Here is a 15,558-nt window from a genome sequence, read left to right as displayed (position 1 = left end):
AATTCCTGCATAGTAAGCCTATCTTTGCTCGCTTCTCCTAACTCTCCCTCAACATCTCCTTGTCCACTCCTTTCCTCCTCTGTAGTGTATCTAGGAGCACTTCCTTACATTAACGATACTAAATAAATACAAACTGTTGTTGTTACCAATTGTTACCTTCTTTTGCTGATCTAATGCACTGGGACATTTGCATTTTAGTGGCTGCACCAATGTTCATCTTGTCTGCCTGTTGACTGATGCCCTACATTTAAAGAATAGTTCATCAGCATGAGCATGTGCTGATACTTCTTGGTGTGTTTGTAGACATACTTTAACATAATGCTCTTGCATAAGCATTGAGTGAATCAGCATGACATTTATTTGAGCTGAACTAGTCAGAGCATTGATATAGCCTCAAATCATACATGTAATACATGCATGAAAGAAATTAATTGTTTTTGACAATATTATGATGCAAGATATATTTGCAGGTCATGAATTGATGACCAATTCCTGGCACAGTTGTCCTCCAGTAACATCCATTTCTAAATGTGTTTTATTTTCAAAGTTATTTCTAGCAGCCTTGTCCTTTGCATTCTTTGCTGAAGCATTATCTGGGAGCTATATGAAAAGTACAATCACACAGATAGAGAGACGCTTCAATATACCGAGTTCACTTGTTGGTATCATTGATGGGAGCTTTGAAATTGGTAAGTGTTGAATTCTGAAACATAGAAGTCTAAGTCCAGGATCAGAAGTCAATTCCAATTACGTTTTGCATTTGTTGTTTTTTGGCTCAAGGGAATCTGATGGTGATTGCCTTTGTGAGTTACTTTGGAGCTAAGTTTCATAGACCAAAACTAATTGGAGCTGGTATGATACTCATGGCCATTGGGACATTTATAATGGCTTTGCCCCATTTCATCATGGGACGGTGAGTTTCCAAAACCAAGTGTTCATAATTACTCTAGATTCTATGAAAAAATAAATGTTAAGCATATTACTGAAAGTTACACTTGATGTATCAACATGAATAAAACTGTTGGCATTTGCACAGCTATGAGTATGAATCAGCAATTAAACCTTTACACAATTCTACGTCGAATGTGTCCTTGTGCTCAATAAATCTTTATGACCAGCTGAAGTCAGAATTCGTGGACACGTCGACATTAATACCTAAACTAGGTAAGTAAAGTTCTGTCAGATTTTGAAGAGTTTATTGTTTTATTCTATGTTGTTACTTCTTATATCCATTTTACCTGAAATATGTATTTATTGTCTCAGGTTGTGAAAATACAGCCGAATCCTCCATGTGGATATTCATATTGCTTGGAAATGTCTTGCGTGGAATTGGGGAAACACCAGTCGCACCGTTGGGCATCTCTTATCTCGATGATCATGCCAAACAGGAAAACTTTGCCTTCTATCTGGGTAACTGTAGATTTTCTGAATTAATTGATACCAGACAGTACTTTTAGAAGTAAAGAATTGTAGGGCATTGATTGCCACTAACTGAATAATCCCATTCTATTTTAGGATGTATGTACACAGTCGGACTTTTGGGACCAATATTTGGCTTTGTGCTAGGATCATTATCTGCCGGGTTGTTTGTGGATGTTGGATTTGTTAGCTCAGGTAAGGACTGAAAGACTTTTCTAATAATTGACTAAGTTTCTAAAGCAAAAATCCTTCCAAGTCTTGAAGAGGGGCAATTTTCTATATTTAAGGGGAGGCTTGGTGTATGCACAAATGAAAAGGAAACAGAGAGATATGGGGGTATGTTGGGAGGAAGCTCATATGGAATCTAAACACTGGCATCAAGCAATGAGAACAAATGGTCTGGTGCTGTGCTGTAGATTCTATGTAATCCTATGAAATTGCAGTCTGGGCAAGCAGCCACCAGGAAATTGGGCAAAAAAGTCTTTCTGTTCCTTGCCCAATGCATGGAAAGCACTATTTTTTGATTGGACAAGGAGTCTGTGCAGCAAAGCTCTTGGATCAAGGCTGGAGTCCTTATAGATTGACCATGAACGGCACAAAACAAAATCTTGCCTGAAATGAGTGAAAATTTTATTCAAAAAAGAAAGGAAAGACTTGCATTTATATAGATGCTCTAACTATAGTCTTTCAGAGTTCACTAGATTCAGGAATGGTCCCTCTGCATTGGAAAGTTGCACATGTCACTCCACTTTTTAAGAAGGGTGAAAGGGGGAACCAAGAAAATTACAGACCAGTTAGCCTGACATCTGTGGTGGGCAAGTTGCTGGAGTCTATAATCAAGGATAGGGTGACTGAACGCCTAGAAAAATTTCAGTTAATCAGAGACAGGCAGCATGGATTCATGACGGGAAGGTCATGCCTGACTAATCTCATGGAATTTTTTTGAAGAGGTGACTAAGGTAGTGGACAGGGGAGTGTCTATGGATGTTATTTATATGGACTTCCAGAAGGCATTTGATAAAGTCCCACATAAGAGACTGTTAACTAAGGTAGAAGCCCATGGAGTTGAGGGCAAATTATTGACATGGTTAGAAAGTTGGTTGAGTGGTAGGCGACAGAGAGTGGGAATAATGGGTAAGTACTCCGATTGGCAGGATGTAACCAGTGGTGTCCCGCAGGGATCTGTGTTGGGGCCTCAATTATTCACATTATTCATTAACAACTTGGATTATGGCATAGTAAGACATATATCCAAATTTGCTGATGATACAAAGTTATGCGGCATTATAGACAGTCTAGATGATAGCATAAAATTGCAAAGAGATAGTGACAGACTAGGTGAATGGGCAAAACTGTGACAGATGGATTTCAAAGCGGGCAAGTGTGAGGTCATCCATTTTGGACCAAAAAAGAATAGAGCAGGGTACTTTCTAAATGGGAAGAGGTTAAGTACAGTGGATATCCAAAGAGACTTGGGGGTTCAGGTGCATAGATCTTTAAAATGCCACGATCAAGTGCAGAAAATAATCAAAAAGGCTAATGGAATGCTAGCCTTTATATCTAGAGGATTGGAGTATAAAGACACAGAGGTTATGCTGCAGCTGTACAAAACCCTGGTTAGACCCCACTTGGAGTATTGTGAGCAGTTCTGGGCACCACACCTTAGGAAGGATATATTGGCCTTGGAGGGAGTGCAACATAGGTTTACAAGAATGATACCTGGACTACAGGGGTTAAGTTACGAGGAGAAATTACACAAATTAGGCCTGTTTTCACTTGAATTTAGAAGGTTAAGGGGTGATCTGAACGAAGTCTTCAAGACATTAACAGGAAAAGACAGGCTAGATAAAAATAAACTATTTCCACTGGTTGGAGATTCTAAAACTGGGGGGACATAGTCTAAAAATTAGGACCAGACCATTCAGAAGAGATGTTAGGAAGCACTTCTTCACGCAAAGGGTGGTAGAGGTTTGGAACTTGCTCCCACAAACAGCAGTTGAAGCTAAAACAGTTGTTAATTTTATAACTGAGATAGATGGATTTTTGTTAAGCAAAGATATTAAGGGATATGGGCCAAAGGCTGGTATATGGAGTTAGGCCGCGGATCAGCTATGATCTCATTGAATGGCGGGACGGACTCGAGGGGCTGAATGGCCTACTCCTATCTTCCTATGTTCCCATAGTGCCTTTCATGACATCAAAGTGTTTTGCAGCCAATGAGGTACTCTTTGAAGTGTAGATATTATTGTAATGTAGGAAACATGGCAGCCAATTTGCACACAGCAAGCTCCCACAAACAACAATGTATTAATGATCTGCTTTTGTGATGTTGATTGAGGGACAAATATTGGCCAGGACACTGAGAATAATTCCCCTGTTCTTCTTTGAGATAGTGATACGAGATGTGTAATGTTCACCTGAGAGGACAAGCAGGGCCTTGGTTTAACATCTCATCCAAAATACAGCACCTCCAACAGAGCAACACTGGAGTGCTTACCTGGATTTTTGAGCTCAGGTTATGGAGTAGGACTTGGAACCCACAATCCTCTGACTCAGAGGCATAAGTGTTGCCAACTGATCCACAGCTGACCCTATCAAGGGCCACATAAATGCACAAATGTGTTTAAATGACCTGAAGGTGCGATATCCCAGATTTCTCTCCAGCAATGTGCCATGTGCTACCTCATCCCATATAAAATGAGAGTTGCTGAGCAAGCATATAATGCATGTATTGATGTGTTTCTTGCTGGTATTTTACTCCTTGCAATTGTAATTCCTGCAGTGATATTTCTGCATTTTTATCACATTCATTTTTTTTGTATCTTAGTGTTTTTTCTTTTAATTTTGATATCTGGATTTCTGAGAACATTGTGCACAATATTACATATGTAACTCCAACCATGTTTCCAGGTTTCCATTGCAACTACAAAGATTGCTTCACATTAGGTGTAGCTTGCATGTATGCTGACACACTCAGTGCTTTGCATGCAACCTCAGCTGAGCTGGACAAGGTTGAGGGGGAACTCTTTATGACAGGCATACCCTGCTCCTTTACTGCATGCAGGTAAAAGCTGAATAATCATATCTTGGGTATTTTCCCTTGGCTATACGTTTCATCTCTTCCCACATGTTGTGAAAAACTCTCTCTATTAAAGGCCCAGTGTGTCCATTTAAAGGGCAGGTGGTCATCATGTGGGCAGTTTTCCAGTGGGCTTTTAAAATACCCTGAATCAGTCCAAAGTTCAGAAATTGCTAATCCCAATGTCAGGATCTGTCAGCTGTGAAACTGACTTGCGATCTTTTTTAAAAGCCAGTCTGACAATACGGAATTTCTCATCTTCAGTCACAGGCCCCTGGCGAGGATGAGGAACGGCCCCGGGTACAGTTTACAGCCGCGGGCTGGATGGAAACCTTTGGTGGTTGGATGCTGGCCTGCATATGTTGGACAACCCTGGTCTAACCAGAGTTGCCAACCTTAGACAGTTGGATCCAGCCTGTTTGAGGTTCCTCCTAAGTCTGACTGACTGAAGGCTCCACAGCAGGCAGAAATGTTATATTTAAGAGCTTTCATTGGAGAGTATGTTCTATTTGGAGTTTGCCTAAATTTTATTTGACGCAAGGCAAACAAACAAAAATAGCACCAGAGCTGATTTGTTGGAATAGCTGGCCATCATTTTGTGTAGTGTTGTGCTACAGGATGGTAAGAGATAGGTATCTGTTTCAAGTTTCCTACCAATTTCCCACTTGAACTATTTGATGAGGCATTGGGCACAGACTAAATTCTTCTTCAGATGGAGCAAGAGGAAAATGAATGAGCTATCACCAGAAGGGGGAGGGTTTGTTGGGGGGTGGGGGGGGGGAATGATCCATTTTCTAAGCCCCCAAGTCCAGGCCTCTCGCTGCCCAAGCAATAGAGGATGATGAAGAACGAGCTAAGCACTCATGCTCCAAGTCAAGAATGGGACAGAACACAGGGGGTGAAAAATAATCAAACGGAAAAGATAAAAAAACAACCCGTTATGAGCTCACAAGATCCCTCAGTTGGGCTGTACATGCTTATTTACACTGTGGTTGTCTGGCAGGATATATCATTGAGAATGCAGGAGATTCAAAAGGGTGCTTGCCAATAATAACAAAAAAAATATTTGCAGTATGATTTTAGCATTTATAGAAATAAATTATAAAGTATGGCCCTCCCCGCAAATAAAAACTGCACACCGTGGACTGTATCTGTACACAGAACTGTCTTTGCAAACAGAAATATGTGGCCAGTTTAAAGTATTTGATTGCACCACGCAGCTTGATGCTGCTGTCAGACAAAGCAAAATGGCACAAGTGACTGCAAAATGATTCTATTCATGTGCATGTAGTGTGTATTCAAAAGCCAGCTATTGATGTAATGCTCAAACGAAAAAAAGCTAAATCAAAATCGTAAATGCGATTTGACATCTTTTCAGGGATACAGTTGGATAACCCAAACACCTGCCTGATTAAAACCTACTAGTGTTCAGAAATAAAAATATGTATTTGTAATTCAAATCCATGCAGCATGGTGGGGAGCAGAAATGTCTGTGGGAGGCAAGTCACATTGAATAATTTTATTCTTTCATTGTCTGAAGAAGCTGGCACCTCACCAGAGAGGAACGTTACTGCTTTCTGTGACTCTGCAGATTTTCACAATAAATGTGCATTTGTTTTCTCAGACAGACTGACAATTACTCCAAAGGATACTCGATGGGTTGGTGCCTGGTGGCTTGGCTTTTTACTAGCTGGAGTGCTATCCATTCTTGCTGCAATACCAATATGCTTATTTCCAAAAACCATGCCTACAGAGGGAGAAGGAAAGAGAAGATTAAACAGGTCCACCAAATGGTCTGGGGAGGATGGCCATGGTGGGTCTGATCAGACATCTCCTCGGCCATCCAAGTTTTCAGCACTGGCAAAAGGCAAGTTGCTGTTTGTTCCTCAGAAAAAACAGCAGGATTAATTACTTGCTCAGTTGATATGTATCATGTCTATTTTTGATGAGATAAGCTGGTGAACTGCTCTGCCAAATCTTGAAAGATGTTAACGTTCATTCCTACTTTGAAGTCCAATCACTGTTGTTTTGTTCACCTACATAACAACTACCCTTTTGATTGTCAAGGACTGTGTGGCATTGTTAAGATGTAACAAGGGGCTGTGTAAATGCTATTCCTTTCTTTCTTCTTCCTGTTACCTAGCAGATTTCCCATGGCATTGCTCAAAGTGAAGTAAACGATGCACTAAAATATGACTCCAAGATGTGATAGCTGAAACGTGATGCAAAATGTGACATTGCAGGAAATGCATGTTAGATGCAAGTTTTTTTGAGTATATTATCGATGATCTGCTATGATTAGAATCCCAGTGAGTGCTAAGGCCTATATTATAGTTGTAAACTAAGAGAAACTTTATGATATCTGGAGTTAAAAGGCAAGAAGACAACAAATAATTATTTTGCAGTGTTGTGATTCAAGTTCTTCCACATTCTGCTAATGAACATGCCTATTTATTTAAGTCTTGATGCTAACAATCTATTGCTCTCAGCATTGCAGCCTATCCCTTGTTCTAGTCAGTGGACAGATTTAATGTTCTCAGTTGAGGCCAAGTGTAACAGCAATCTTTCTGTTTTAGTGGAAGGTTAATGTTGTTGCTTGAGATCTGAACTGTTCCACAGTTAAATTTTTTTCAAGTGGCATTTGGCAGCATTACAGGAGTACGATTTAATAGTCCAAACAATTTAATTTAAAAATCAGCTAGATTGAATGATGATGGAGACAAATCAATTCAAGTAAACCTGTGTTTAATTTTTGTGATCAAAAATCAAAACCTCTTTAAAGGAAGCACAAATGACAAAATTCCTCCAAAGCAGAAGAAGAATTGGAGATCCAATTTGCACATGTGCATTCACTTTGGTCATAACAGTAGACTAGATAAAATTGATTTGCAATTTTTCTTCCTACACTCGAACTAGACCTAATATTAGTGATGATTTTTGTACACATGCTGACTTCTGTACAGTATACTATCTGTGGGATATGCCTGCGTAACACCAGCCTTGTATACAGTGTAATAACTGTGGGAGAGCCCTGTTTCACACAGAGTTTCTACACACTTGCGCGACATGGTAACATATGTTTTTTGACCTATATTCATTCAGTACCAGTACAATCAAAATCAATACTTCTGAGTTTTCTGTAGATGAACTTGTCCTTGCTCTGCTGTATTTGATAGATGTTTTTAACAATATTTACACATGCCATTGGATAAATAAAAATTAGTATGTGAGGCCTCATGTGTACAGCTGTCTGTACAACCTCTCCTGCCTTTGTTTCAGTAGACCCTACTTCCCCGACTTCCCTCCCTATACCTCTTTTATTTTTTCCTGCCTTCAAGTGCTTTCTCAAACCCTACTTATTCAACCAAGCATTTGATTATTACTTCCAACTTCCCCATTTATGTTTGGCATTTATTTTTCCTCTTTTGTAAGACATCATGTGCTGTTTTTCTACACAACATAGAGTCATAGAGAGATACAGCACTGAAACAGGCCCTTTGGCCCACTGAGTCTGTGCCAACTATCAACCACCCATTAATACCACATCCTACATGAATCCCATATTCCCTACCACATCCCCACAATTCTCCTACACCTACCTACATTAGGGGCAATTTACAATGGCCAATCTACCTATCAACCTGCAAGTTTTTGACTGTGGGAGGAAACCAGAGCATGCGGCAGAAACCCATGCAGTCACAGGGAGAACTTGCAAACTCCGCCCAGGCAGTACCCAGAACCAAACTCAGGTTGCTGGAGCTATGAGGCTGTGGTGCTAACCACTGCGTCACACATAGTTGAGTTAATTCTGGTAATTAATGTTAAACATTGTAAACTACTACCACCACTACACCTGCTCTTACTGCTCTTTCTACTACTGCTTCTTCTTCTTCTTTTTCTTCTTCTTCTTAGGCAGTCCCTCGGGAATGAGGATGACTTTCTTTCACTCCAGGGTTGTGCGTCCTTAGGTGAATGAATAGTCCAATTTTGGATCTGCACACTGCCACAGGTGAGACAGGTGGTGTTTGGTGAGGCGAGTGAATGGAATGCTCGAATTTCTGAACGCCCCTTCCGCTATTTGCACTTTGTCACTGCCTGGGCATGTTGACGTTGTTCGAACTGGCTGGCACCATCGCGAATGCTTCTTCTTGCTGTGACGGAGCTCAGAGTAGAAAGCTTGTTTTGGGAGTCTTGTGTCAGGCATGTGGACGATGTGGCCCGCCCAGTGTAACTGACTAGCCATGACCAGAGTCTCGATACGGGGGATGTTGGCCTGAGAGAGGACACTGATATTGGAGCACCTGTCCTGCCACTGAATTTGCAGGATCTTGCGGAGGCTCCAATGGTGATGTCTCTCCAGAGCTTTAAGATGTCTGCTGTACAGTGTCCATGTTTCCGACGCATACATGAGGGCAGGTAACACTGCTGGCCTGTAGACCATGAGCTTGGTGCCAGGTTTAAGGTGTTTGTCATCAAACACTCTTTTCCTCAGATGACCGAAGGCTGTGCTAGCATACTGGAGGTGATGCTGAGTTTCATCATCGATGTCTGCCCTTGCTGAGAGGAGGCTCCCAAGGGATGGGAAGTGATCAACATTGTCCAGTGATTTGCAGTGAATCTTGATAGTCTGGGGGTGGGGGGGAAGTGTTGCACTGAGGGATTAGGCTGGTAGAGGACCTTTGTCTTCCGAATGTTTAGCCTAAGGCCCATTCTTTCATATGCCTCCTTGAATGCATCGGCGAGGGTTTGAAGCTCGACCTCTGAGTGTGCGCATATGTAAGCATCATCAGCATACTGCAGCTCAATGGCAGAGGTTGGAGTGGCCTTGGTTCTGGACTGGAGGTGACGTAGGTTAAATAGTTTCCTGCCAGTCCTGTATAATAGATCTACTCCCACAGGGAGCTTCAAGGAGATGAGGTGGAGTGTTGCGGTGAGGAAAATGGAAAAGAGCATTGGTGCGATGACACAGCCTTGTTTGACCCCAGTTTGCACTCGGATTGGGTCAGTGGCAGATCCGTTGGCAAGGATTACAGCTTGCATGTCGTCTTGCAGCAGGTGGAGGATGGTGACGAATTTCTCCGGGCAGCCAAATTTGAGGAGTGGTGCAGTGGTTAGCACCGCAGCCTCACAGCTCCAGCGACCCGGGTTCAATTCTGGGTACTGCCTGTGTGGAGTTTGCAAGTTCTCCCTGTGTCTGCGTGGGTTTCCTCCGGGTGCTCCGGTTTTCTCCCACAGCCAAAAGACTTGCAGGTTGATAGGTAAATTGGCCATTATAAATTGCCCCTAGTATAGGTAGGTGGTAGGGGAATATAGGGACAGGTGAGGATGTGGTAGGAATATGGGATTAGTGTAAGATTAGTATAAATGGGTGGTTAATGGTTGGCATAGACTCGGTGGGCCGAAGGGCCTGTTTCAGTGCTGTATTTCTAAATCAAAAAAAATCAAATCCCTCCAGGTTGATAGAGTCGAAGGCCTTTGTGAGGTCAAAGAAGGCCATGTATAAAGGTTGCTGCTACTCCCTACATTTTTCTTGGAGTTGTCTTGCTGTGAAGATCATGTCCACTGTGCCTCTTGATGGATGGGATCCACATTGTGATTCCAGTAGGAGCTCTTCAGCCACAGGGAGGAGGCGGTTGAGAAGGACTCTTGCGATGACCCTCCCTGTGGCAGACAGCAGGGATACCCCTCTGTAGTTACTGCAGTCGCCTTTTTTGAAGATGGTCACAATTATGGCGTCTCGGAGATCCCCTGGCATGCTCTCCTCCTTCCAGATGAGGGTGATGAGACCAAACGGCTTTTAGATAGGTATATGGATAAAGGAGAATGATGGGGTATAGATTAAATTGTCCTTGACAGAGGACAAAGGATCGGCACAACATCGTGGGCCGAAGGGCCTGTTCTGTGCTGTATTTTTCTATGTTCTATGTTCTATGTTCTATGTATTTGTGTCAACAGTGCCACTCTGCCATATTGTAGAATTTCAGCAGGAATTTCATCTATGCCAGCAGCCTTGTTGTTACTGCTCTTACTACTATTGCTATACTACAGCTACTACCACTACCACAAATATTAATAATAAATTCCCATTTGACAGCTCAGCAGCAACAATGCAACCAAATGAATTCACTCCATTATTGTTTCTGAACATTGTTGTTGTTTCTGGCAGTCTCAGTCATCTCTATCCCTTTCCGTGAAAAGTCACTGTTAACATCGTCTATCTGGCCCTTCCTTGGTCTTCCTCAGCTTCTTGTTCCACATATCTCTGTGTGAAGGGCTATGGAAAGGTATTCCAGTTGTTTCCATTCTTGAAACCATCGCAGTCATCTTGAGCCATGTTCCTATTTTAAGTTATATTAAATTGAACACTGTATAAAAATCATGAATAAAATGGAGGGGGCGTTTGCGTTATTGTTCAAACTTGTTGCAGTACATCAACCACTTCAAAAGATAAAAAACATTTGATTTTACTTGATTGCCAATATTTGTTTGCTGGGGTAGTAATGAAAAGCAAAAACACAAATATGACTTTCCAGTTTAACAGATAATACTCTCGACCTCACCACCCCCTTTTAAAGTCCTTACTGATTAGTTTTATCTTTCAGCTTCTAATATACAGTGTTTCTTCTCCACAAGAAGAGATATTTTGTTACCATGACAACTGCAAAGAAATAAACAAAACTGCAATTTTTTTTGTAAAAACTTACAATTTTTATTTTTCAGATTTCTTGCCATCTGTGAAAAGCCTGTTTTGCAACCCAATCTACTTTCTGCTTCTTCTGCAAAGTGTTCTACAAGTCAGCAGTATGATCGGAATGCTAACGTTCAAACCCAAGTTTATCGAGCAGCAGTATGGCCAGACAGCATCAAGAGCCAATCTTTTAGTAGGTTTGTACTTTGTTTTCATTAATTTGTTCACTTCTTTTGAGCTTCACCTATTAGGAAGCTTGGCATTTGATAGTGCCAATTAAAGAAATGCTCATTAAAAAAGTTAATAGCTTTAAAAACACGAAGGTCTGCTGTCGAGGCCTAGTGGTTAAATTTTCACTGATCATCACCTCGGCAGAAAGGAAAATCTGGCATGGAGGATCTATTTGAGTAGGTGAGCAGGCCTGAGAGCCTGACTGACGTCGTCCTCTTCCAAGTGTTCCTGTGGTCCGAACAAAATCTGTGAGATTTTACTTCAACTGATTTTAGGAGTGAGGGACTCAGAATCAGTTGGGTTCTGTTTCTGGTATGTGGTCCTTGCCAAAAGATCTTCTTCACTAATTTCTACCCTAGCGATGCTTAATGCCCAGGCCAAAAAGATGAAAACCTATTCTTTGCAATCAGATTGGGAACTGGGCACAAGAAGTCAGTAAACCAGATATGCGACACTCCCGCTGTTGTCAGGACTTGAAAGTTGCAGCTATGAGGAAAGATTGAATCATCTAGGGTGGTTTTCCTTAGAAAAGAGGAGGCTGAGGGGTGACTTAATTGAGGGGCCCAGATCGAGTAGACAGGAAGGACCTGTTTCCCCTAACAGAGAGGTCAGTTACCAGGGGACAGAGATTTAAGGTGCTTGGTAGAAGGATTAGAGGGGACATGAGGAAAACTTTTTCACCCAGAGGGTGGTTGGTGTCTGGAATTCACTGCCCGGATCAGTGGTGGAGATAGAACCCCTCAACTCATTTAAAAGTACCTGGACATGCATCTGAAATGCTGTAACCTGCAAGGCTACAGACCGTGTGCTGGAAGGTCGGATTAGATTGGGCGGCTAGTGTTTTGTTCAGCCGGAGCAGACACGATGGACTGAATGGCCTCCTTCTGTCCCGTAACTGTTCTATGGTTTGATGGCTTGAGAAATGGCAAGAAACTAAGCTATCTCAGTGAATAGAAAGAAAGAAAAATGTATTTATCTAGTGCTTTTCCTCAGAATGCTCCAAAGGGCTTTACAGTCAATAAAATACTTTTGCAGTATAGGTATTGTTGTAACGTAGAGAGATGTAATTTGTGCACAGCAAGGCCCCACAAACAGCAATGTGATAATGACCAGACAATGTTTTAGTGATGTTGGATGAGGGATAAATTAGTCAAGACACCAGGGGGAAGCCACTGCTTTTCTTCAAAATAGTGCCATAGGATCCTTGAATTCTTCTTGAGACAGTAGACGGGGCCTTGGTTTTATGTATCATTCAAAAGCTGGCACCTCCAATAGTGCAATACTCCCTCAGTGATGCACTGAACTGCCAGCCTGGATTATATCTTAGTGGGAATTGAACCCACAGCCTGTTGACTCAGAGACAGAGCTACCATTGAACCACAGCTCACAATGATCTCCCATCTGCTCTCCAGTCTGCTCTCTTGTTGAGCGAGTCTCCACGCCAGGAATGGAGACTTACAATTTCAGGGTTCTTGCCCATTGATGAGTAAGGCTTTATTCACATTCTTTATTAAACTGTGAAGTCAAATTGTTAAGTATGACTCACAACAGTCTATCAGAGAGTTTTAAAAAAACTGCTGGCATTGCTATCATTCGAAGTGGCTCAAATATGTACATTCTATAAAGCTGTTAGGCAATCAATAAAAGATTGCCCCCTGATATCCAACAATCAGCCATGCCTACATGCAACGTGCTGCTGCTATCACGACCTTGTACCTGAACAGTTGAGTGATCCTTAAGCAGAAACTTTAATGAGTGAAGAATTTTCTTTTTGGAGAGAGGGGAAAATATTCTCTGGTAAATTCTTCTACACAATAAGGGATTAGGTCTGAGTGTTTAAAATTGTTGGTGAATTTGCACCACTCTGAATGTTGATCCTTGAAATTTGAGAGTTTTCGATCACCTGTGCAAGGGGCCAAACCTCTGTCCAATGCCCACCCTTGTCATCAGAAACTAACTTCTTTATGGGGTTCTTCAATAGCTGATTAACAGATTTAAGGGGCCGTATGTGTGTTTGAGGCATCCTCCCGGGACACTTAAAGGAAGGGTTGCATGAAGTTAGCAGTGGGGTCAAGAAATGGGCATAAGTGGGAGTCCCACTGCTAAATCGCTATGCTTTGCACCCATTTTACATCTTAAAACAAAATTTACCATGGAAATGAAATGCATGAGTTTTCCCTCCAAAGAGCATGCAGCAGAAAAACTGTTACTGAAGCTAAGCAACTGTATCCCTCCATCCCCTCATCATTTCTCACTGTTCCATGGCCCTTTTCAGCTACCACTGATACTTACATTAATGAAACGCCCTAATTCCTACACTAGGCTTCCCTTGCACTATTTAGGGCACTGTGCAATCTCAATGTAAAAACCCAACTGGTTTACTAATGCCCTTTAGAGGAAGAAACATGCTCCACTTGGCCTATATGAAACTTCAGTCCCACACTAATGAGTTGACTTTTAATTGCCATCAGAAGTGGAGTGGCCTAGCAAGCCACTACGGTGTGTGAAAAATTGCTTTTCAAGAAGGTGGCCCACTACCACCTTCTCAGCACACCTAGGAGTGGGCAATAAATGCCAGCCTTGCCAGTGACACCCACATCTATTCTGAATGCACATTCAATCCCTTCCTCATTCAACAGAGAAACACTTTGGCTTTCATAGATCATGGAGAGATATAGCACTCAAACAAGCCCTTTGGCCCACTGAGTCTGTGCTGACCAACAACCACTCATTTATACTACTCCTACATTGATCCCATATTCCCTACCACATCCCCACCATTCTCCTACCACCTACACTAGGGGCAATTTACCATGGCCAATTTACCTATCAACCTGCAAGTCTTTGGCTGTGGGAAGAAACCAGAGCACCCAACAGAAACCCACACGGCCACAGGGAGAACTTGCAAACTCCGCACAGGCAGTACCAAGAACTGAACCCAGGTCGCTGGAGTTGTGAGGCTGTGGTGCTAACCACTGCACCACTGTACTTGGCCTGCTCTTTCCTGTTCCTCTCCTGTCACCTCTGCTGCCACCTCTCCTGGCTCCTCTTTGTTTTTGAGTGGTGCATCACTTGATGTTCCTTCTCTCAACTCGCTACCTAGATTCCATTAGCTGCGAGGATCTGATGTTGACCTGGTTTCATTTTAGCACAAGATGCAGTGTTGTTCTACTTTGCCTTCTATCGTTGTGTTGTGAAGAAGCTATAGGAAAAGAACAAAGAATTAGGATGGATCACTGCAGCAGTCCCTTCAAAGAGAAGTTTACGATCCATGACACCAATAACAGCAACAACTCGCATTTGCAAAGCACCTTAAATGTAAACAATGTAAATGTAAAGAGCTCCCAAGGCATTAGGCCAGGTAGGAGGGAGTCAAATAAATTAGTTTTATGAATGTTTTTAGGGCCGAACTCAGTGAGCATTGCACTTATGGTAGTGCTGTCTTTTGGATGAGATGAGGCCCCATCTACTCTTTCAGGTGGATGTAAAAGATCCCAGAGCACTATTTGAAGTTGAGCTAGAGTGTTCTCCAGGTATCCTGGCCAACATTTATCCCTCAACCAACAGCACTAAAAACAGATTATCTGGTTGTGTATCTCATTAATTTTTGTAGTACCTTACTGTGTGTAAATTGGCTGCCATTTCTTCCATAGATTATGTTCTGTGTGGATATGTAGCTTTCTGTGGATCTATCCTAGCTTTTTAATTACTCAAGGCCAAGTTCTGCGTAAGTGCTTCCATGACGTGTGGTGAATGAAAAGAAATGTCACTATATGATCCTGAGTGGGCTGGCTGTTGCCTCTGCAGTGGGAGGAATATTATCCTTTACTGCACCCGTGTCTAGTAGATAAAACTCAGAATCATTTGGGAGTTTTGAAAAATATCTTTGGCTGCAAAATTGAACAGGGCCCAAACACCGGCTCAGGTATCGCAATATGAAATTAACCTGTGCATCCTTCCGATGCTGCCTTCTAATTTGCATGATAGCTGTGTGCAGCCTGTGCTAAATGCACTGCTGAGTGGCTGCATGCCTCAGCACAGGGCCCAGGTTTATGCAACGCTCGCACCACTTAACACTAGTCTGCATTATTTAAAGCCAGCCTGTACTTCTTAATGGTGAAGTGCATTTTCCTGGAGCAGG

At 42.1% G+C, this 15,558-nt stretch overlaps 1 protein-coding gene across 3 annotated transcripts in view; it reads left to right on the top strand.

Moving 5' to 3' along the window:
• Positions 1-15,558, top strand: part of LOC137384674 (solute carrier organic anion transporter family member 1C1-like) — an 87,521-nt gene that overhangs the window by 2,511 nt on the left and 69,452 nt on the right. For all 3 annotated transcript variants that reach the window (XM_068058926.1, XM_068058928.1, XM_068058927.1), the window contains exons 3-9: positions 548-689; positions 781-913; positions 1,037-1,164; positions 1,264-1,410; positions 1,516-1,614; positions 6,123-6,365; positions 11,219-11,383. In XM_068058926.1, the coding sequence (XP_067915027.1) occupies positions 548-689; positions 781-913; positions 1,037-1,164; positions 1,264-1,410; positions 1,516-1,614; positions 6,123-6,365; positions 11,219-11,383 (1,057 nt within the window). The remainder of the gene's footprint in view (positions 1-547; positions 690-780; positions 914-1,036; positions 1,165-1,263; positions 1,411-1,515; positions 1,615-6,122; positions 6,366-11,218; positions 11,384-15,558) is intronic.

Source organism: Heterodontus francisci, chromosome 27 (genome assembly GCF_036365525.1).
Source record: "Heterodontus francisci isolate sHetFra1 chromosome 27, sHetFra1.hap1, whole genome shotgun sequence".
Taxonomy (NCBI): domain Eukaryota; kingdom Metazoa; phylum Chordata; class Chondrichthyes; order Heterodontiformes; family Heterodontidae; genus Heterodontus; species Heterodontus francisci.
This window is presented reverse-complemented; position numbering and strand designations above follow the sequence as displayed.